Source organism: Bombus fervidus, chromosome 12 (assembly GCF_041682495.2).
Source record: "Bombus fervidus isolate BK054 chromosome 12, iyBomFerv1, whole genome shotgun sequence".
Lineage (NCBI taxonomy): Eukaryota > Metazoa > Arthropoda > Insecta > Hymenoptera > Apidae > Bombus > Bombus fervidus.
The window spans coordinates 9,823,049-9,847,493 of NC_091528.1; the positions used below are offsets into that span (position 1 = coordinate 9,823,049).

Genomic DNA, 24,445 nt, shown 5'->3' on the forward strand with positions numbered 1-24,445 from the left:
TCTGCTTAAATATAAGCTATTGTTGTTTCTTGTTTACTTTAATTATAATAAACTAAGTTTTTCTTTTAAAAAAAAGAATTAATTTAGAACGTAAGCTTTCAATGTGATTCTTTATTTTCTGTATATTATTATTTTTTATTTTCATTCTTTATCTTTTGTGTATTAATTAAATTTTTTATTTCCTACAGAGTACGTGCTTACGGTCCTGGTATTGAACCAAGTGGTTTAGTCATCGGAGCACCAGCTAATTTCACTGTAGAAACATTTTCTGCCGGTAAAGGAGATGTCGAAGTCATTGTGGAAGATTTTCAAGGAACTAAACTTCCGGTGAGATCAATTTTCCGTAACATAAACATTTTTCGATCATTTAAAATACCTATGACTCAACTATGGTTTTTTATGCATTTATTAAAAATTTAATGCGTGTTATTACATAAATGCATAAAATATCAAAAATATAACAAAATATAAAATAAGCAAATATAAATAAATATATATAAATATATATTATTAAAATATATATAAAATAAATAAATTTATTAAGATTTAATAAACGAAACGAATCTCTATTTCAGTTCTAATTCTTGAGGTGTATTTATAAAAATACAAGTCTCTAAAAAAATTCGCAATTTAATTATAGTTCATCGGGAAATTTAAAGAATCTCCAACTAAACTTCCAAATATTTTTATGTTATATAATTTATAATCGCTACGTGCGCTACGATTGCTACGTTACGTGCCCATTTATCTACTTGCCGTGTATAATGTGGTTGACCACCATCCCGGAAATTGCTACATTTGTATCATAATCATAAATTGATTACAAGCCAGGATATACGTAATGTAATAGTTTATTTTTACTTTTCTACATTTCTTTTCTTCTCTGCAGCAGTTACAGTACTCGAATTAATTGAAATTCATTTTATTACAACCTTGATATAAAAATATGTAACACAATTTTTATGTATGATTTAGTAGATAGATAACTCTATTTTGCTGCCTTTCGGCCTTGAAAACACGGTTGGCACGTGGTTATGCCTACAAAATCAATATTATACAAATACTTAATATACAAATACTTATACTATAAATACTTGAACTTTAAGTGGTACAGGATTTAGTGTACTTTTACAGATTAGATTTCATAGTTATTAATAACGTTACGAATAAATAGATTTACACTAATAGAATTAATGTAACACGCTTATTCGTGATAAATCTGATATATCGTGTGAAATGAAAGAACTCTTTAAAATATATGTTTATATATCAAATTGGAAGGAGATGCTTAATTTATACAGCGAAATGTTTCAGATACAAGCAATTAAGATAATAAGAATAGAATGGAGATTCTAATTTTGGCACGATTAGTTCAATTGTTAGTCAGTCAATCACACGTTGGCACGTACAAGCTTTGCTACACGAGAAACATGGATAAATGTACATTCGTATAAATTATACTTCTAACAACTGCAGCTATCCAATAAATACTCACAGGTTTATAAATTACAATAGACTTTTAATTCAATCCGTGTTTTTATAAGATTATGCTTTAAACAGCTATTCTGATTCAAAATGCTACTTGTTTAGGTATTTGGAATTTTTTTCTGAGGAAACCTTCAGCTTTTTTTATCGATCTTTGCCTCACATATTTATCAACGATCGGAGGATATTCATCGATTTTTTCAAGTGAGAATAATCAGAATTTCGCAAGTTACGTGTCATTAAATAAAGTGTTGATAGATCTGTATGCAAAAGACTGATAAAAAAAAAAAAAAAAAAAAAAGGAAAGTCTTATGACTCCTTTGGGAATAGATTTGCAAAAATATCCAAAATATTGGTATTTTAGACCGGAATATTCCGTTAAGATGCACCAATGGGTTGTATCATTGAAAAGAATGAATAGGAATATTATTTGAATTTTAATTTATTTTAATTTAATTTAAATTTATTAATCTCATCTTGATAATAAAATTTAATTTAATTTAATTTAATTTAATTTAAATAATTTTTCTTCTTTAAAGGTTGATATCAAGTTCAACAGAGACAAAAATCTTACCTATACCGTGTTATATACTCCGAAGAATCCATCACCGCATAAAGTAAAAGTACTGTACGCCGGAAGAGAAATTCCAAAAAGTCCATACGTGGTGAATGTAGAAACACCAGCAGCTGATCCTAGCAAAATTATAGCAAGTGGGCCAGGATTACAGGCGGATGGAGTCTTAGTCAACAAACCTACTTTCTTTGATATATTCACGAAAACTGCTGGACGTGGCGCGCCAGTAGTTACAATCTTGGACGAACAGGTATATTGTTAAACAACATATTGGTCTTAACAATGCAATTAATATAATATCAACAGTTATCAACACAAAATAATGATAAATAATTACACAGAATAATTACTAAATAGAATTACTAAATAGAATTCAAAAGAATTTTAGAATTTCATACAGAGAAAGAACACCTATATTGCACAGTAGAATTCGATTATACGATATAAATAATTTTGTAATCGTAAAAATTACGTCTAATCCACTAATTACCTCATCTCTGGGATAAATTTGTACAGCCTTGGAGTCGTATAAAAAAGAATGGGTCCCTAGCAACTTTCACCGAAACTGTTCCTCAACTCTTATTATTCATAGCCATGCGACGCACTGCTCATACAAACGAAGGTTTTTGCCCTAGTATTTGTAAATTTTAGCTTAACAAGATCCAGTTATACGACAATTAATTTCGATTATACGAATGATAAGCAGCGAAGATAGCAAGAACCAGTGGACTCCTATTATTCGACTGTTCGGTTATCCGACACTGTGATAGTAAATAGGTAGTGTTACTGTACAGTATTGGAGATGAATTTCTCTTTAGTTAATTAGTCATTAATGATTATGGACAAGCATCAGAATTTCTACAAGGCAAATCTGTGGAACAGAGGTATGAGTATGAGCGGTGTTGGACAGAGGTATGAGTATGAGTAGTGATGGACAGAGAAGGTGATAGGTGCGTTTGTTTGCTTTCACTGACTTCTCATTCGTTGGACGGACTGTAGATTCGACATTTAAATTAACATTGCCCATGAAAATAATTTGCAGTATAAGCAACAGTTTTTACACACAGTCGAGGATATGCATTACCATTGTATGAATTAGTTTATTTTTCTGTTAATTAAACGATTTTTATTACATATTCTAACTACCTGTTACGAATTCTGTTTTGTAGGGATCAAACGTACCTATCAAATTACGTCAAACGCTACCAGAAGTATGGAGGTGCGAATACACCCCTACCGAAATTGGTGTGCACACGATAAACATGTCTTTTGCTGGCAAATCGATACTTGGCAGTCCTTGTAATGTTAACGTAGGTTCGACGACAGATACTAAGAAATGTAGAGCTTCTGGACGAGGATTATTACCGAATGGAGTTCGTGTTCAAGACGATGCGGATTTCCTTATCGTCACAAAGGATGCCGGTGAAGATGCGCCTGGAGTTAAAATTATTGGTCCCGGAGGAGTCAGTCAACCTTTTCAGTAAGCAATTTTATCCTCTTGATAAAATCTTGATTAAAAATTATTTATTAGAATTCGTGACGAAGAAAATATACAGAAGATGTATTGATGTATGTAAGTTGAGGATTCAATTAGGAATATGCAGTGGCAAAACTTCGTAAATTAATACTCTTAATTGACTTTTTTTTTATTTTTATAATTGATTTTTTTGGCCGATTTATGGACCTCGAAGCACCACTTATATATATATATCTTTTTTTTCCAGAATGGTTAAAGTTGACCAAAAAACGTACAAGTGCAATTACATACCGATAAAAGAGGGACGATACGTGGTGATGATAACATACGGTGGAAAAGAAATTTACAAGTCACCGTTCGAGGTGAACGTTGGTCCTTACAAGGAATCAGCGATCAGAGCTTATGGGCCTGGCCTTCACGGTGGTTTAGTCGATCATACAGCCAAGTTCATTATAGACACACAGAGGGAAACCGCTGGTCTTGGATTCGCGATCGAAGGACCTTCGGAAGCGAAAATCTTCTGTCACGATAACGGCGATGGAACAGGCGTCATATCCTACTTACCAACTGCACCAGGCCAATACGCGGTTCATATTCGTTGCGATAACGAGGATATTCCGAAATCGCCCTACATCGTGAATATTCTGCCGAAAGGGGACTTCTATCCTGACAAGGTCTGATTTTCATATATTCGTGGTCCTTCGGCCTTCGATCGTGTCCTAATATAACAGTATTACACTCTTTTTGTTTTAATTGATCTTAACGTTGCTTTGAAATAGAAAGTCACTAGCAACGCTCGTTCGATCGTTCGTTCGTGCCTAAATTATTAACTCGCAATTGGTATTGCTGGGTAGATGGCCATTCAGTTTACATTGGATTAAAGTTTCTTAATTCTGGAATATTTCATTTCAATTTATACGCTATATGTTGCTGAATGCCATTGATAAATCTTGTCAATTAAAATACGCAATATACATGGAATTAAGTAAGCGAAGATTATGTTAATCCTTTTATTACAACTATGCTAATTGAGGGTTAATTAAAATTTTGCTAACTATTATTATTTGTTCCGACATCTCTTGAATATTGTAGTTCGCTTCTTCTTTGATTTAACAAAGTACGATTTGCAGGTTGAAGTGTACGGTCCGGGGATTCAAGCGGAGACTCTTCCTGTTGGGAAACCAACAAATTTTACGGTGGATGTAAAGAAAGCTGGATCAGCACCGTTGGAAGTCGTTATTCAAGATGTTCAAGGAAAGGATGTACCCGTTCGATTGGAGGATATTCACGATGGCACAGTGCAATGTCACTATACTCCTACGTCTGCATTAAATCACGTTATCATGGTGAGGCATTGAAAATTTTGACAGATGTAACATGTTGATATTCTATAAAATATCGCTTAATCGTAAGACGAGTTAATACCCGAGATAAGATAAGAATAATATAAATATATAAAAGGATATTTAATGCTTAAATGACAAGATGATGAAATATATCTTAGAAACCATAGAAAATACAGAAGAATGCTTCGTACGAGATCTGCAGGTGGATGAAACTGAAATAAGAAAAGAGATATACGGATTAATTCTACTGCGTTTGTTGATATTAGTACTTTATCGATGCTAAATGTTCTTTGAAAAAGGCCAAACATTTCTTCGGAATTGGCCTGATTCATAGAGAATTTCATACGTCGTTTTGATTTTACGATATCAAATTATAACTCGAAAAATTGTCGGAATTTTACGAAATAACAAATACCAGGGAATAAACACGATGATAAATGTTATATTGGAATGTTATATCTAACTGTGCGTTAGGAATAAGATAAATTATATACATATTTAGAACACAAAAATATAAATAAAATTGATATTATATAATTATATGATAATATTCGTAGGTGATTTACGGTGGCGTAGCTACGAAACACTCTCCTTATCGAGTGAAGGTAGAAGGACCCTTAAATATGCTATCGGCATATGGACCCGGACTTGAGAAAGGGGTCAAGTCGAACATACCAACGCATTTTATCGTCGATTGTCGCGAAGTTGGGCCAGGTGAACTTCGCGTGAGCATAAAAGATTCTGACAATAAAGAAATTCCATTTTCACTTTCGGACAACAAGGATGGCACGCATACTGTCACTTACGTAGCACGAGAACCAGGAACTTGCTTCATAAATTTGAATTATGGAGGCTTGAACGCACCTCAGTGTCCGATTAAAGTGAACATTGAATCGCATATCGATATCTCCGAGGTCAAAGTGGAAGGTCTTGCTCAAAGTAAGTATAAAATTACCTATTTATTATGCCTATTATTATGCCTATGTCTAATTCGTTGTAATTCAATAATTATGAATATTACGATTAATCTAATTTATTATACTCCGAATAGGGAAGATTGTTAATATTTTTTTAGGACAAAATCGTCAGATTAAAACAAAACGATAAATATACACGAAAACACTGAAATGGATTCCAACACTTTTCTTGGAAAATTTTCTTTTTAGTAATAGTTCGGTCAAATACCAGTGCTTTTAGTCTATGGTTACAGTGGATGCGTGTTCTGAGAAACTCGATACGTCAAAGTAATCAAATTCTTACAAATGTATGCTTTAGATGTTTCGTTCGTTGGAACAGCAGTTTGTCGGAACACGCAACCACTCACGTACCGCTACGAGCTATACACAGTGTACGATTTCGATTTATTATTATAAATAATAAATTCGAGAAGCACTCTGGTTGAAAGAGAATTGTTTTACAGTAGCGTTACAGGAAATTGAGAGTGTCACAGTCAAACAAACGCAGGATGATAGAATATCAGACATAGGCCACACGTATCTTTTTCGGCTACACTCATCGTCCTATCTGTATAGTTTTGTAAATGTTCATATCGTGAATTCGATGCTCGTATCTAAGATCTCTTAAAGACTAGGGAACAATCTCTGAGCGAGTCGAATAAGAAATCTAAGGGAATAAGTAAGCGGTCGGAACGTTTACGTCGGTCTATGCAGGTCGTCTGTTTCCACTTAACCAAACGAAACTCTATCAATCACATCCTAATTATCTGTTCCAAGTAAGTTCGGTATGAAAAGAGCATATCATGACTTAACGAATTCACAAAAAAAAAAAAAAAAAAAAAGAAAAAAACGCTACAAAGCAAGACTTTGCAAAAGAGATCTGGCCTTCCTCAAGATTATTGGTTTTTATCACCACTGACTACTCTCATCGTGATCGCTAGTCACTTTGGAAGATGTATGCGATCTTGAACTTGTAATTAAGAAAGATAAAAGGCAGAGCAGAAAATGGGAAGAAAACTAAACAATTCGAAACTAAATCCATGTCACAGCGGCTCCAGTGAACAGCTTGCAGCAGTTCCTCGTGATAACTCAGGACGCAGGCAAACCAGCGGACTTCCAGGTGACGATAACCGCACCTTCGGGCAACCGTATCAAGGCACACGTGATACCAATTCGCGAAGGCTATCTCGTGAATTTTACGCCGACAGAACTAGGCGAATATCTGTTGGGGATCAGTTTCGGCGGAGTGCCGATATCCAACCAGCCGTATCGATTGACCTGCGTGCATGGCTCGGATCCTGAAAAGGTCCGAGCTTCTGGGCCAGGTTTAACCCATGGAATAATAAACAAACCGGCTGAGTTCGTGATCGATACTCGCGGAGCTGGACAAGGCAATCTCGGTGTGACTGTCGAAGGTCCCTGCGAAGCTGCCATTAATTGTCGAGATAATGGCGATGGAACGTGTTCCGTTGCGTACTTACCTACGGAAGTTGGCGATTATGGTATCAATATTACCTTCAACGAGAAGCATATTCCTGGCTCGCCCTTCCAGGCGATCGTTGTAAAAGACGTCGATGTGTCGAAGATAAAAGTCACTGGGACCGGCATTCAACCAAACGGTATCGTTTGTCGTGTATTTGCAAGGTTCCGCTTTTATTAACAACAGAAGTGTTCCGGGTGTTTTCTTTTGCGTGTGTAGTGTGCTATAACGTAGGTACATATATTAGGTGGATGGTAAGACGGATGAAGTATATTTCGAAGAAATTTTCTTTTACCAAAGCAACAATGACTCGTTAATTTGTTTATCGATGTCGTCGAAACCGCTCGATGTTTTAATTCTTTTAAGCGTATGACAATTTTACGTTTCATCTGCTGGATATTTCATTAACTTAAAGTAGAAAATTTATCGGTGCTTCTGAATATATTTTTAAACGAGCTTTTCGATTATTATTAAATCTGTTGTTATTAGACGTAATATTACCTACATTTTTAGGAACGTAGTTTCTTCCTCAGTTTTCTTCTTTCCCTTCTTGAAAATTTGCGACCATCTTTCCAAGAGACAACAGTCTCTTTTAATTGATAATAATAAATCAAGAGTATTGTTAATCGGAAATAATTCGTGCGTCTTTTATTTAAGATAAATGTGAATCGTCGAAATGTATTTCATCCAAATTATTGTCCAACGTAATTTGGGTATTTTTGTTTGCTCATCGATTTTGTGATAGTGTTTATACTGCAACTTATGACAGAGATGCATATGACACAGTTTGATACATAGAAAAAGTGCACTGTATGCATGCTTTGTGGTATTTTGAATTTTTTTCTTTTTTTTGTTGCTTATTAGAGAAATTCATTATATTGAGATAGTTTATATAAATTATAATTATAATTTATTATGTAAATCATATATGAATATCAAGGATATTCTTTTCCATCGAAAATATAGCAAACGAATATGTAATTGCTTAGGATTTCTATCAGATACGCTTTTGTCGAATATATACGAGTCAGGCCCTTTTTTGTTATGGAAAATTCCGCAATTTTGTATAAAAGGAATTTCGATCCAAATCTGCTTCCGAACATTCTATACGTACGTATTCTGTCTGTGACATTTCTCTTTGAATTTTCGTCCGCATATTCAATAAGTTTGAATTAATCTTCCATTAGAATGTATGATACTACCGGGATTTTTTACTCGTTTCATTTTTTTCTCTAAATCAATCCTGAAGTTATCAGACAATTAACTGGTAAATATTCATATATTTTTGTTAATTCTCGAATAGCAAATTACGCTTGTTTTAATTGATCCTTTGGATTGTCCACAAAAGCTTACATCTCCTGCCGTAGTTCTTACTACCTTATTTTTGACAAGTGTTTTTTTTTTTCAAATTCATTTGATTATTACTTGAGTTTTGAATAGTTTTAGTAGCGCAGATAGGAAATTACACTGTTTATAAGTTAGAAGCAGCGGACACCTGTACATTGTTTAGTGCATCACGTTTATTGTTAATATCTTTTTTAGAAGTTATGTTTTATATTTTTCACATGTTTCAAGATACATACACGAAGCTATAAATATAGCTTCTAACTATCTAAGCCTATATTTCCGATTACTATTATCCATTTTTAGTTCTATAAGTATTGAATTATCCTACATATTTGTGTAAATATCTCACGAGTGTTTGTTACGAGATTTCAAGAAACTGAACTTTTCTTAATCTGTTCAATTATACATAATAAATATACGTATCGTAATAATATATTTTTGACAAATTTCAGGTCCATGCGTAAATCGTCCAACGGAGTTCACAGTGGATGCTCGAACGCTTTCAAAGGCGAAGAACGATCATGACAAACTTTCCTGCATAATTAACAATCCCAGTGGCAGTACGACTGAGAAAGTGATTGCTTTACAAAGGGACGGAACTTATTGCGTCAGTTACAAACCATTTGAAGAAGGACCTCATACTATAGACATACGTTATGACAACATTCCAGTTCCTGGTTCACCCTTCACAGTTAACGTTAAATACTATAGCGATCCTAGCAAATGTAAAGCGTACGGACCAGGTTTGAAAAAAGGATACGTGAATAAGTACAACACGTTCGTCGTAGAAACGAAAGGTAAAATTCTCAGAGACAGACCGAGCAAGTTTTACTGATTTACTTGTACGAGTAGTATCGAGCTGGTGACAAAGTAATTTCGCTTTTGTGGCTATGCATTTACACATACATGTCCATACATTAGCTTTGGAAGCTTCTTTATCTTATCTTCATACAGAAAAAAGTTAATTTTGATTGAAAATATTTGTTCCTCGGTTCTCGATCGATTGTCTGTGGTAGTCTGATGGCACCGTCTCTGGAATATAAAAGGGAATTTCAATAGAACATAATTAGTTGCATTTACACATTTTTCAAATTTATATAACTTAATCGACCAAAGATAAACATCTCCTAACTACATTGTCTTTTATCTCTGTCATGATTCCCTCTTCTGCTTACTTGCTTCGTTAGTTGAATTAATTTGTCATATTTAAATTAGTTTTCGACTCTACTACTAGTCGAATTAATTTATAACTATATAACGATGTAGCATAAAATGATCTGTAAATGTTTAGATGCTGGAAATGGCGGATTATCTCTATTAATGGAAGGGAACGACTACGCGCAGGTGACTTGCAAAGGAAACGACGATGGCTATTGCACGGTGGAGTATTTTCCACCGTCACCGGGTGACTACGAGATATCCATCAAATTTGCCGAACAACACATTCCTGGATCTCCTTTCCAAGTCGAAGTCGTGGATGAGATGCAAGCGAACAACGTGACTGCGTACGGCGAAGGCTTGGAAGTAGTAAGAGAAAATGTATCGACGAAGTTCATGGTGAATACCTCCAAGTGTAATCCAGCGCAACTGAATGTCACGCTGAAGACCAACAAAGGACGAGTTCAGAAACCAATAATCAAAAACTGTGGAAATGGTTTATTCGAAGTTACGTATCAACCACCATCTCCTGACAGTGATCTGCAAGTTGGAGTTATTTTCGATGGAGAAGATATTCCAGGAAGTCCTTTCAAACCGAATGTTCTGCCCACTGTAGAGCCAAATAAGGTTGTTGTCACGGGACTTGGCGTGGCACCTGTTTGTACCGCATCTTTTCCCGTTGATTTCGTAGTAGACACCTCCGAAGCTGGTTACGGTGATCTGGAGGTTCAAGTATTGGTAAGTAACAAATCAATGTTATACCGCCTGTGTTATTTATTGTTGTTTATTGTTGATTTATCCATGCCTCTCCACGTTGCATAGCTTCCGATTACATCTTTATTTGCAGTTTATATTACGTTACATATCACACGCTTAATACGTTCAAGCTTTTTCGTACGCGCCACCTCTAATAACATTTGCATTTTGTTCCAGTTTTCGTTAAATCACATTTTCATAAATCAAAATTGGGACCATAAATGGAGCGAATAACGTGTTAATTAATTTTATCTAACAGTCTTATCAAACCTTATTATCTTAGAACTACCTTATTTTAGAATCCGTGATAGCTATTCTTTAAATCCTTCAAGAAAGGTTCTTAAAAATAATATAGAAAATGATGTGATATATACGGAGTATAAGGATACTCAAATTTGAACAAGCAAATTGAATATAACTTTTTAAATGTGATATGCAATCCCACGTACAATAGCTTCATGATGACGTCAGAAAAACTATACACCTTGAAGTAGTTTCAACAAAATATATAGTTTTATGAATAAGAAAATACGAGGTTTCGTTTAAAAGAAATTTATTTCACGTTGAAATATCCTTCGCTACTATGTCGAGACAAAATTATTTATGCCAAATATCAATTTTTATGATATATAAAAACGCTTTCTTAACGTACATTTAAACTGACAATTAGTTTTCTTGAATCTTAATATTAAATTGCGTCTAGGGACCAGATCAGGTGCCTCGTAAGGTCGAAATTCAGGATCTTGGAGACGGGAAATATAAGGCGACCTATTTGCCCGATGATTGCGGCCGTTACAAGGTCAACGTTAAATACGGCGACAAAGAAATACCAGGATGTCCAATAAACGTTCAGAGCGTGTCCACCGGCAAAGCTGAGAAATGTAAAATCAAAGAGGGTATTCAACGTACTTTGGCTCAGGGTGAAGAGTACTGTATCACCGTGGATACCGAAAATGCAGGACGTGGTGCAGTGACCTGTCGCATACGATCTACTTCTGGAAGGTAGGGGAATTTCCATTTAGAATAATCGGATCGTTTATTTTAGAAATGGTGCAAGCCCGTTTTTTGAAAAAATTCAGGAAACGAGGAATTTACATAATACATACATTCACGTGAACGTTTTATTTACAAGCAATTCACGATCTAAATCTTAAAACATTTTCACTCTGTTTTAATCAAATTTTAATTGCAATTATTTATTTGATGGAAAATTCGTTATTAAGTTAAACTGCATAATTATTTATTTTAGAAGCGGTGTATACATAAGCACAGAAAGACGTGGATTTTTCAATAGATGAAAACGCGAACAATCGAATATTTGGAAACAAAGGAAGATGGACTTACACCACTTTCGAAATAAATGCTTCGATCAATTTAGATGAGCATTATCGTATTTCTGTTCGTTGGAAAGAACTCCACAATTTCTACACGATAATTCTAACAATCGTTCGTTTGTTTTGCTAATATTTAGTTTATAGAAATCATGTAGATGCATTTATTATTAAGAGAACATTAATCATTCGGTTGATGTTGACGGCGAGTAAATATTAGTCAGTCACGAAACTCTCGAAGAATCCCTTGTGTTTGAAATATTGGCATTTATCCGACATGCTATCGCCTTAGTAAATAAACGATTTACGTTTTGGCACAAAGTAGTGGCTAGTGTCATTTAAAGTAATAGCAGAAATGCCAGTCCTGACATCTCTAATTGCCAATAGAAATATTAATATATCGCGTTTCATTATTGACGTTTTACATGAACACTATTTTGAATTAATCCATTTTGCACATTGTGTACGTGATTATACATACAAATTAGAGAATTCTCTTCGATATATATATATATGTATTTTAAATATAATGAAACTCAATGGAAGTTCAGTGTATTATAAATAGGGAAATCTCTTCTGATTATCTTTGTTCTGTATTGCTTTTATTTCTCGACAGTTACAAGGCGATAACATTAAAACAAAATACCACTTATGATAGCGTTCAAGGAGTAAATTCTTCAAATTTTAATTTCTTAATTTTCTCTACAGTATTACAAGATGCTTGTATAAACATTTTAGCGATAAGAAATATGAGCAAGTACGTACAGTTTGACTGTTAGTTTGAGTATATTATAAAATATATATATATATAGAGTGTGACATAGGAACAATGCAATGTAGAGAATCAAATACTCGTGTATAATGGAAATCTCGTTCATGAAAAACTTTTTTGCATGTGTTACTGCCGTTTTACGAGGGATCAGAAGGAACGTTGGCGACTCTATAAATATAGCTTACATACCAACGAGACGGGGAGTTGGTAAGCCGTATCAAAAGACTCAACATCAATAAATTTACGATTCCAAAATAAATATCGGGGTCATGATGAAATTTTTAAAATCTGCTAGAACGTCCAAGTTATTTTAGCGAAATGTAACAGACAACGCGAGAGAAAAGGACAAGATTAAAGTAAAAATCTGTGAAAAATTGTAGAAAAAGTTATATTTGACCGATCATGTGGGACAAACATTTTTCAAGAATTTTTTTTATGATTTTAGCCTATCTCATCAATTTACCATTATTTTAGTCATTCTTGATCGTTGATCTGTTCCTATAGTGACAATAGGAACAAGTATACTGAATTGGTTTCATAAAAATTCTTTTGTTAGAACTCATGATATATTTTTAACGATATGTATGAATCAACGAAGAAAAAGACAAAAGTCTTGATATTTAAATAATTTCCTCTTAATTTTAACACGTATGACAATCTTTTTTTATTGTGTATGCTATCTTTCAGTGAGGTGGTGGACATTGATATCGAAGATAATGGCGATGGCACGGTGAACATTTATTATACTGTGGAAGATGCTGGCGATTACACCCTCAGCATTAAGTTTGGTGGTCAACCGATACCTGAAGGATTTTACACGTTCACAGTAAGTCGTTACTTCTTCCATTTCATTATTTTCTTCTCATTATTTCATTCTTATTTTTATTTGACACGATTACAGATTAGAACCTCTTATGCATATAAAAAATGTTCATGCCCATAATCACGTTACTACAAGGCTATAATAATATTGACATCGTATACCATAAAAAATGATTCATTTAGTAAAAAAATAATGCGTACGAGTGGTCTTATGAGGACAATTTTATAGAAAAAAATTCGGTAAACTGTACCGTTGTTTGATTTTCTTTCACGAAGAATTATGAATTGGTAATCGTTTATGTTTTGCTCGCATATAAAGTGAGATATCTTCGAAGAAGCACAACAGGTGTGCGTATCCGACAGAAACATAAAAGAACTTTAACAGGCAATTAAATTAAATTGCAAATTTCTATAAACAACGTGAGCTCAATATTCCGCAAAGCTTGAATTCATTGCTAGAAATCGAATGAATATTTCATGATTTTATTCGATGCTCTTACAACAGAATACGAATTATGTTTGTGTATTCTATCTTTAGAATGTTTTGAAGTTTACCCTGTGTCTAGTATAAAACGTAGTTTTATCGTTTCGTCGCTTCATCGCCTGGATTTAGGTAGTGAAAGTGTTGTGAAGCATCGAACGATCTGGAATTTTATTTATAGATCTAAATAAACAAATTTATAAGATAATCGCAAGTGTGAGATGTACCCTAAGGTATCCTAACGCGTGTCCCTAAGATCTCTAAAATTCTTACTCGTTGTCAGTCAAAATCGATTGAATCTTCCATTATCCTTTTTGAAGGGACGACCGAGAAAACTATTTCAAATTATAATTGCTTGGTTTCAAGCACGAATCGCAACAATTAGTCTTCCTATCATTGACTTCAGTGGAATCTTATAATTTGTATTTCACATATTTTTTAACATATGATATATAAAATATTGAATGGCACAGGTTCTTCAAGTGTTTCAGACTCTTCGACCACGTACCTATTTTCTGTAACGAAAAACAGTGGTTAATTGAAGACAGAATAGAACTTATGCCAAATGGTAGAACCTGCCATCTTGAACAATTGTGCAATAAAGTTGCATTATGTATCATTAATTTTTTATGAAGGAGATGCGTGGTTTCTTGCTAAAGGATGGGTGGGGCGGCAGGCATCTAACTATAGAGACAAGATATACTGCAGGATATATTGTCGACTTTAGTTTAGTCTCCAGTGAAACAGTTCACTTCGAGGGTTCATTGGAATAGTGTCTGTCAATTTGACATTACTCCTATACTCATTCCATGTGGAGTGTCTAACGTTCCGTCCAAGTGCATTATCGAGTAGTATCGTTCTCACTAGAAACGTACCAAGTGCTATCGTATCGAGCTTGCTGAAACTTTGTAAGTACTTAACAGCTTTTAGAAAGGAGGCCAGACATCTTAGTACCTCTTGACAGCTGACTTGGCAAATATCTCGAGATCATCTTCCATGATCCGTACCACTTTAAATGAAGAAATCGCTCTTTTACATTGGCCAGGAAGAAAACATCAACTTGTACATTTATTTTATTCGTTGGATAACTTTTGAAAGATATTTACGTACGTTTTTTATATTAACTGAATTTACATTGACTTCATACGAGTATGAGTAATAAAAATAGCAGTTAGTTTTTGGAAAATAATAAATTTATAGCAGGTTGGAAATTTATAATAGATATTAAAAAAAAAAAAAAAGAAAAAGCGGAATAAAAAGAATCTGATCGTTCATTGAAGGTAACAAAATATATGATTTAGTATAGATGACGTGTTAGAGGCGAATAAAATTATTTTTTTCTGACAAATATCGCTATAAAATATTTTCCAGTAAACTATTTTCTTTCTCGAGACAACAGAAATAACCAGGAATGTAAGACAAGATTCTTTATAAATTCAAGAAGAAGATATTTTCTTCTTTCTTCTTATAATGTTATTCTTCTTTCATTGGTGCGTTATTAAGAAAATTTTATGCAAGTTTGAAGACAATTTTAGGTAAAAATATATCAAGCAATGATAACATTTTTTAGATAGAAGATTAAAAGAAATATAAAATATGATTTACAGTTAGAGCAACGTTATTTCATACTTGCAACAATCAATTGAAATTTCAATGCAACAATCTAATTGTTTAATTACCGTATTTATCCATTTTAATTGATTTATTTTGGACTCTGTTCTATATAGCCACATCTGTAAAGATAAATTCCAACTAAGAGTGTTTTCCGATAGAACCATACGATCATTGTAAGCGATTCTAACGCAATGATACTTGCTGCCGAGAAAACAGTTTAAACAAACGTTTGTTATTTTAGTAAAAAGCTAGACTTTTAATGAAAGACGTATGCAGCTTTCAAATAGATCTTCGTCGTTTCTTTGAAATTTCATTCTTTAACGCCTTGGAATTTCTGGATATTTGCGAATTTATCATTCAAACAGCTCCTAAAAAATTCTGCGAATAATGCAAAATTCACAGTGGAATAATTAACCAAAATATTCTTGAAGTATGTTGGATATATCGTTGTTCTGTTTGCTAGTAGAAAATAGTATTCAGTATTTTTAAACTTATTTTACACAACTTATCTTATTCATATTTTTCATCGCTCACCGTTGTATTTTTTTCTCCTTTTCTATATTTAAGATAAGAATCTTTTTATAGCTAGAAATGCTTCCATGAATCGTTCACTGTTTTTCTGAAAATTATTTTCTGCTACCTTCCGTATCAAATTGACTACAACGGTCTACAAATATATAGCTGCTGTCGTTAGTATGAACGCTTGGAAGTTTGTCAGAACACGCTGCTTTACTGCTCAGGCAAATTCGTTAATTATCTCTAAGCTGATGTAAAGAGGAACAGTTGTCTTCGTTCCAGACTTGTAATATATGACTGTTAACTCGTACATATGCAAATTTTCCACCAATGGCACCAAAGTTACTATATATACATATAATAAATATTTCTTTATTTTATTCTTCTAACTAAACTTATCTTTAACTCACTGGCGAGAACAAAGTAAAAAGGAGAAACGTACAATTTATTCCTATATGTGTATTAACTAGGAATATGAATAAAATATACAATGTTATTGTTTCATTTAATCCTATTAAGGGTAAAGCCTTTTGATTTGGAAAATATTTTGAAGAGTCACTTTTATCAAGATGCCGGTGGGAGCTACATCTTCCTAGAACTCTGATGATATTTATAAATGCTATTTTTGTTCTCTATATGCATTTATTCCGTGATAATGTGCTCAACGTTACCTGAACTATATTCAGATCAAGGAAGAATAAAACCGATGTGACTCAGAGTGGACAAAAGGTAGTACAATAGAAGTAACGTGGCAAAGAGTTTGCTCAACAATCTTGCACATAGCAAAACTGTTTGAGTTGCTTTTGAAAGACGAAAAAGCAGCCAGGAGAAGCTAGAGAAATGCGCTATATAACCAGAGTATAAAGTAAATGCCAAAGCTTGGTGTAACGTGAGAAGAAAAGCAATTCGATACTAAATTTAACGTTTTCAACAATTTATATGTAACACAACGTTTATCCATAATTTTACCAACATTTTATTGAAACGAATAAAGGTAATATGAAATATTATGCATAACGTATCCTCGTGGAGGAACGATTTCACATCGGCATGAAATAACGTCCGTTTAAATCGCCATCTGCTTATCAGAATAGCGACAGAACGATCGGCCAGATGAAAAGGAAAAAGCTCACCGATAAACAATAATCGAAGGGATACAGGGGAATACAGTACGAGCTATTTAAGAGTTTTATGCGAATCTATTGCTGATCTACTTTGAAATTCAATACGCATCTGGTCCACCGTGGAGGTCTCTTAGACTATTTCGAGTGCAAGTCAGGCTTTCCCAAATTTATAAACAGAAACGTTTGGACCAGTGGGTGGAAGAGGGGGCCGAGAATTAAATTAATACGAGAGGTTGGAGATTAAATATCTGTATTTGTCTGCCGCGTTGCTTACCGGCCATTATATCGAAACAACGTGGATATAAAACGATATGAAAAGTTCATCTTTCTATATTAACAACGAATCCTGATAGTATAGGAAATTGCAGAAAAATATCGTTGCAAACTTAGGTTCGCGATGATAGATTCATAGATTCTCTTTTCTTTAGTAAAATAAAATATCTTCCGTTTTTATAAAATTATACGCAGATATAATTTTGCTTGTTGTATATTTAACGTCACTTTGCTTTGCTCAGTCAGAGTAACAAGTCTTCTTCTGCTTACGATGAATTTCTCATTTAATCTACAAGAATTCCAGCAAGTTGGAACTGCGTCGTTCGCGAGACTGGCAATCGCATCGAGTTACGTTTACCGAATGAAATTTCCACAATTCCAGTAAATATTCTAGTTCAAACACGTAATTAGTGCAGTAGAAGTCCATTTGTCTGAACTGTTCGAAGGACAAGGAGTATAAATAACTGGAATTCGTACAATAATTATTAGGAATTCAAGGAATAGTTTGCAATTTTTTGGATAAGTAAGTTTGGGAAATTCAGTCGGTGAAAGTTGAGTTACTCGGACGTCGACTGAAATTTTGTTCCAATAAATAGAGTTCGGATAAATGCAATTCTACTATCATACTGTCGCCTCTGATGTAGAATATCACACAGTGTTCATAGAAACGTTAAATTCCGTACAACGATGCTAGGAATTAGCATAGAGAACGCGTTCAAAGGAAGTAGCCTTTTTATTTTGGGAAACTAAACGACATGGAGGATTAGAAATTGGATGCGCAAGTAAGTTAGGAGTTGGATACCGCAATGAACATTTCGAATTTCTTCGATTAGAAGTACTAGCGTGTAATTTTACGCGATTATTATCCTTTACCCTTTTACGACGTGGGTGAGTGGGGGCTAGCCAGCTATTATGGTAACATCGAATACAGCATTGTGCCCGAAATTACGTTCAGTTAGCACGAGTTTCGTGACGACCATCGTGCTGGCTGGTTCCTGCTGTTGTATATTGCAACAAAACGCTTTGACGCGCATCTTAAGGTAAGAAGCATCCTATCGGCCAGATGATTTAAAGTGGATAGTTGAAAAGAACGAAGAAAAAAGAAGGTAAAAGAGAGACAAAATTTTGTTTTCTACAGTAGTTACATACGTGTATGTGTATATATGTACATGCATGTTAGAGATTTAGCCCTCCAGTCGCCGTCAACGTAGAAATCCCTTTCTACTTGTTCTGTTCATTTCGCCGGGTTACGCTATTTTCAAATTGTAAGTTCGCGAATAAAGATATTTCCTTTTTCTCCAGTTATTTTGGATTTTTTTTTTTTCTATTGGACATTAAAAGCCTCTTTGTGACAAATGTACATAAAATTTTTGTTGTCCACTTTGTGTAGCAAGATATAAAAATCGCCTGTAGTTGGAGGGTCGAGGCTTTGGTTAACGATTGACGATGGTTTGGATTTATCTTTTAAACGCGTATCTAGTTGGAATAAAAAATCTCTCTTACATCGAGTAAAGGAAAGTTTCGCTGGCGATTTCACACAAATCACCTGCACTTTGTTACAAAGTGAATCAACGTAGTTATCATCTGTTTACACGAAATTTTTCGTGTATTTCGAATACATTTCGTCCCAACGAGTAAGATTTGTATAATATGTAGTTTTTATGCATTTGATCGAAAGATGTGAAAAAACGGTATGACTAGGTGCATCGCTTTATGATTTGTGGAGACTGGCCGATTGTATGGACATTTCGTTTATCTATTTGCAATAAAAGAATTTGCAAATCTAGCTGCTTTTATCTGCATCGTGTTCACTTCGTTATCACTGTATCGATTTAATTGGCAGGAAGAATAAATTGGAAAAATGAACGAGTATAACAATGTAATAGGCAAATAAAGGAAAGAATAGATCATTTTTATCGTTTCAATCATTTTCATTAAAATTTCAATTTTCTTCAATTATTAGAACGTTGGCATAGGTGAAGAATACAAATATGAATTATAAAACAGATGTACAATATGATCTTTTAATTTCTCGCAGAGTGCAGAATGAAAGAAAGTAGAATACTAAGAATAAAAGAAAGAATAGATAATTTTTATCGTTTCAATCATTTTCATTAAAATTTCAATTTTCTTCAATTATTAGAATGTTGGCATAGGTGAAGAATACAAATATGAATTATAAAACAGATGTACAATATGATCTTTTAATTTCTCGCAGAGTGCAGACTGAAAGAAAGTAGAATACTAAGAATAAAAGAAAGAATAGATCGTTTCTATCGTTTTAAACATTTTCATTAAAATTTCAATTTCTTCGAATTATTAGAATGTTGGCATAGGTACAACATGTTCCTTTAATTTCTCGCAGAGTGCAGACTGAAAGAAAGTAGAATACTGAGAATAAAAGAAAGAATAGATCGTTTCTATCGTTTTAAATATTTTCATTAAAATTTCAATTTTCTATAATTATTAGAATGTTGGCATAGTTGAAGAACCAAAATATGAATTATAAAACGGATGTACAACATGATCTTTTAATTTCTCGCAGAGTGCAGACTGAAAGAAAGTAGAATACTGAGAATAAAAGAAAGAATAGATCGTTTCTATCGTTTTAAATATTTTCATTAAAATTTCAATTTTCTATAATTATTAGAATGTTGGCATAGTTGAAGAACCAAAATATGAATTATAAAACAGATGTACAACATGTTCCTTTAATTTCTCGCAGAGTGCAGAATGAAAGAAAGTAGAATACTGAGAATAAAAGAAAGAATAGATAATTTTTATCGTTTCAAACATTTTCATTAAAATTTTAATTTTCTATAATTATTAGAATGTTGGCATAGTTGAAGAACCAAAATATGAATTATAAAACAGATGTACAACATGATCTTTTAATTCCTCGCAGAGTGCAGAATGAAAGAAAGTAGAATACTGAGAATAAAAGAAAGAATAGATCATTTTTATCGTTTCAAACATTTTCATTAAAATTTTAATTTTCTCCAATTATTAGAATGTTTCCTTTAATTTCTCGCAGAGTGCAGACTGAAAGAAAGTAGAATACTGAGAATAAAAGAAAGAATAGATCATTTTTATCGTTTCAAACATTTTCATTAAAATTTTAATTTTCTATAATTATTAGAATGTTGGCATAGTTGAAGAACAAAAATATGAATTATAAAGCAGATGTACAACATGATCTTTTAATTTCTCGCAGAGTGCAGACTGAAAGAAAGTAGAATACTAAGAATAAAAGAAAGAATAGATTGTTTTTATCGTTTCAAACATTTTCATTAAAATTTTAATTTTCTCCAATTATTAGAATGTTTGCATAGGTGAAGAACAAAAATATGAATTATAAAATGGATGTACAACAAGTCCCTTTAATTTCTCGCAGAGTGCAGAATGAAAGAAAGTAGAATACTAAGAATAAAAGAAAGAACAGATCGTTTCTATCGTTTTAAATATTTTCATTAAAATTTCAATTTCTTCGAATTATTAGAATGTTGGCATAGGTACAACATGTTCCTTTAATTTCTCGCAGAGTGCAGACTGAAAGAAAGTAGAATACTAAGAATAAAAGAAAGAATAGATCATTTTTATCGTTTTAAACGTCGTTGTTGTACATCTGTTTAAAAGAAAGAATAGATCGTTCTTATCGTTTTAAACATTTCCATTAAAATTTCAATTTTCTCCAATTATTAGAATGTTGGTATAGGTGAAGAAGAAAAATATGAATTATCAAATAGATTCTTAGTATTCTACTTTCTTTTAGTCTGCACTCTGCGAGAAATTAAAAGAACATGTTGTACATCTGTTTGATAATTCATATTTTTGTTCTTCACCTATGCCAACATTCTAATAATTGGAGAAAATTGAAATTTTAATGGAAATGTTTCAAACGATAAAAACGATCTATTCTTTCTTTTATACAGATGTACAACATGATCTTTCAATTTCTCGCAGAGTGCAGACTGAAAGAAAGTAGAATACGAGGAATAAAGATGTTGCACTATATATTTTAAAAATAAAATTACCAATTATTATTGTGCAAAAAGATCGTAATATTCTATCGACTTTCTTTCGTACAATACGTACGATCAACCGAATCGCATATTAAACTAGAAGCTTGCGCGTTTCGACAAAATCCTCGAGAAAAAGTCGAGAGGATTTAATTTTACAGGTGTGTTTACAAGATTTTGTAATGAACTTTTCGCGTGATACATGTTTTGCAATAATTCTGTCGCGGTTACATAATAAATTATATACACATAGCAGGCTTTGGCTTGGCACCAGTCTTAAAATACGTAGATTCTATCGTAATGACCTGTAACAAGTACTATCGCCTCATTTCAGAAGTCCCCTTGTAATTTCGTCATTTATGTTGACATATCGACCCATATTTATAATGCCATTTCCTCGAAAAGAAACGTAAGCGTGTAACGCAAATATCCTGAAAACCTATCGGCTCCTGAAAAAATTGCAATTTCTCTGTTCCGCGTAATTACACGCGACGATGTCTCCCAGATTTACGGAATACGCTACTAAACAAACGACATTATTTTCTTCTTATTTAAATAATTCCGTGTAGAAAAATCTATATGCGAGATTGGGTATTACAAGGCGTTTTTAAAACATTGTTCCAGGCCTCAGAGGAATATCGAGAACATAGTACGCACAAGACTCACAGAGCCAAGAGGACTAAACAGAAGCAGGAGCAACACGTTGTAACACAGCACAGTTCTACCGTCCAAGAAAGCTCCAGTGTTTCTACGAAGAATTTCAACGAGGTCCGATTGAACAACATCCTCTTACCGCTGTTAGACGGCACCGTAACATGTAAGTAACAATCGCTAACAATTGTCCAGTATTCACAAACGATTTCAATGTGTTCGTCGAATTTCTTTTTCGGCTAAACATAGTCCACGCATAACGTGCAATAAGTTTATTTATTTAACAAAGAGTAATTCTTATTTATTACGATGATGTATATTTTCTTTGGAATTTTCGGCTTCGGACAGTGTGAACGATGGTAACGAGGAATTCATTTTTTCAAAAAAATTTATTTCCTCTTTAAATTTGCGCGTCGTATGTAACATAACCGATAAGAACTGTATATAGTTTATTATAGTAAATATAATACATTTGCTGCATTCGTAGATTCTATATGTATAATAAATTAGAAAAGTTAATATTTTTGAGGAAAAAACATTTGATAAAATATTCGCAAAATATATCAATCGTCCATCTCTTTTCGTGCTATATTTCGCGTTTTATATTAAATAAAGTACAAATTCACTGTAAAAAGATTTACAAACAGTCTTTATATAGGACGAAGGTGTTTCTATATTGTTCCTTTAGTTTTCGGTGGACAAAATTTTACGCACAGACAAACTGTAATTATTAAGAGAGTTTATCTGTCGTTTATTTCACTATCATTATTGGAATTTGTTCAAGGATAATATATTTTTGATCCGATAGATTTCCCAAACAATAGACGCAGTGTTTTAAGCGCGCTAACCAACCAATATCATCGTAAACGATGTTATTTAGGTTTCTTGGCAAGATATAGAGAATTCCAACACATTTCTACTTCAATGCTTCTCGGATTATGCAAAAAGAATTTTCATTAATGCAGCATCGAAATTAAACCGATTAAAAATGATATACGTAGCTGCAAAACAGATAAAACTGTATTTTATATTCAAAGTATTCCTAATGATTAAGTGATCATTAAATAATAATCGACGAATGAATCTTCGCTTACTATTTTACTAATAAATAACATTGATAAATAATAGTATTAACGATTAAATATCGATAATAATTATTTAGAAACATCGATGATAATTTATCGACGAGTTGCATGGTATTGGTTGAAACGTTACAATAATCTTGGTCCATGAAAATAATTACAATTTCTGAATAATTACAATTAATATGCATAGCGTTATCTTTGTCCGATGTGATTATTCCAATACGCGTAAATAGCTTGCTACGTGACCGAGAAGATTGGACGAAAGAAAGTGCAATCGGATCAAATCGAAGATGGAAAGTACAAACGAATAACAAAATCACTGGAAACAACTTGTAACGTGTTGCTACGTATAATCAAAGTTGCAACATTGACCGTAGACAGGACGAGTGAAACGATAAACACAAGTTCTAGCACCACTCATCTTGTTCTTCGTTCATGCAGACACTGAAATAGAGAGAGAGAGAGAGAGAGAGAGAGATGTCGACGCTGGTGTCGGAAGCGAGGCGGTGATATTAATACTGGATGATTAAGTGACTCCGGATGTACGGATTCGTCATTGGCCCAAAAATCGAAGCCCGAGTTTCAAAATCTTTAACTAGAACGATGGAAATCTTGGAAATATCTTTCCTCCTTCTCCTCCATTCTCTTTCGTTTTCTTCTCAATCAATTTACGCTTTTCAGAATATAATTAAAAAAAGGTAGAAAATTTCCTCCTTCTATCTTCTAATATTATAAAAAGTACCGTACTTTGGATATTTTATATATCCTTTTGTATTATGCAGAATTTTGTATCTAAATTTCCATCGAATGCATGAAAATTCGTAGCTCGATGATGATGATCATAAGCTATGACGCTTATAAAATAGCAATTTTCACTGCAACAAGCGTCTTGCGTCTCTGTCGAACGTAGAATAAAATTGTAATTTTCGACTAGGACAGTTCGATGATTAAATAATACAAACTTCATTTGTTGCGGAGCAACAATTTTGTTAAATCAGTCGAACGAATTCGTTCAATGAAATTTTGATTCGAAATGTTCGTTCGTCTCGCAGAGGAACGCGCACTGATGCACGGTGCAATGTGTCAGATATAAAATACTATTGCAAAGAAGGTGTGTGAATTAGATATATCGATGTTGTTAATCAGCAACATATTAAGTTCGGTGATCAATTTCCTTG

The 24,445-nt window shown here is 33.3% G+C and overlaps 1 protein-coding gene across 7 annotated transcripts in view; it reads left to right on the plus strand.

The window, feature by feature from the left end:
- Nucleotides 1-24,445, plus strand: part of Cher (filamin A protein cher) — a 55,370-nt gene that overhangs the window by 13,191 nt on the left and 17,734 nt on the right. For 3 of the 7 annotated variants that reach the window (XM_072014548.1, XM_072014545.1, XM_072014547.1), the window contains 12 exons: nucleotides 189-327; nucleotides 2,025-2,309; nucleotides 3,229-3,539; nucleotides 3,784-4,210; nucleotides 4,667-4,882; nucleotides 5,440-5,821; nucleotides 6,888-7,457; nucleotides 9,118-9,462; nucleotides 9,957-10,561; nucleotides 11,283-11,581; nucleotides 13,370-13,508; nucleotides 22,156-22,348. In XM_072014548.1, the coding sequence (XP_071870649.1) occupies nucleotides 189-327; nucleotides 2,025-2,309; nucleotides 3,229-3,539; nucleotides 3,784-4,210; nucleotides 4,667-4,882; nucleotides 5,440-5,821; nucleotides 6,888-7,457; nucleotides 9,118-9,462; nucleotides 9,957-10,561; nucleotides 11,283-11,581; nucleotides 13,370-13,508; nucleotides 22,156-22,348 (3,911 nt within the window). Of the gene's footprint in view, nucleotides 1-188; nucleotides 328-2,024; nucleotides 2,310-3,228; nucleotides 3,540-3,783; nucleotides 4,211-4,666; nucleotides 4,883-5,439; nucleotides 5,822-6,887; nucleotides 7,458-9,117; nucleotides 9,463-9,956; nucleotides 10,562-11,282; nucleotides 11,582-13,369; nucleotides 13,509-14,729; nucleotides 14,894-18,400; nucleotides 18,553-22,155; nucleotides 22,349-24,445 lie in introns of those variants that run through there. The other 4 variants (XM_072014550.1, XM_072014549.1, XM_072014553.1 and 1 more) reach the window with 3 other exon arrangements.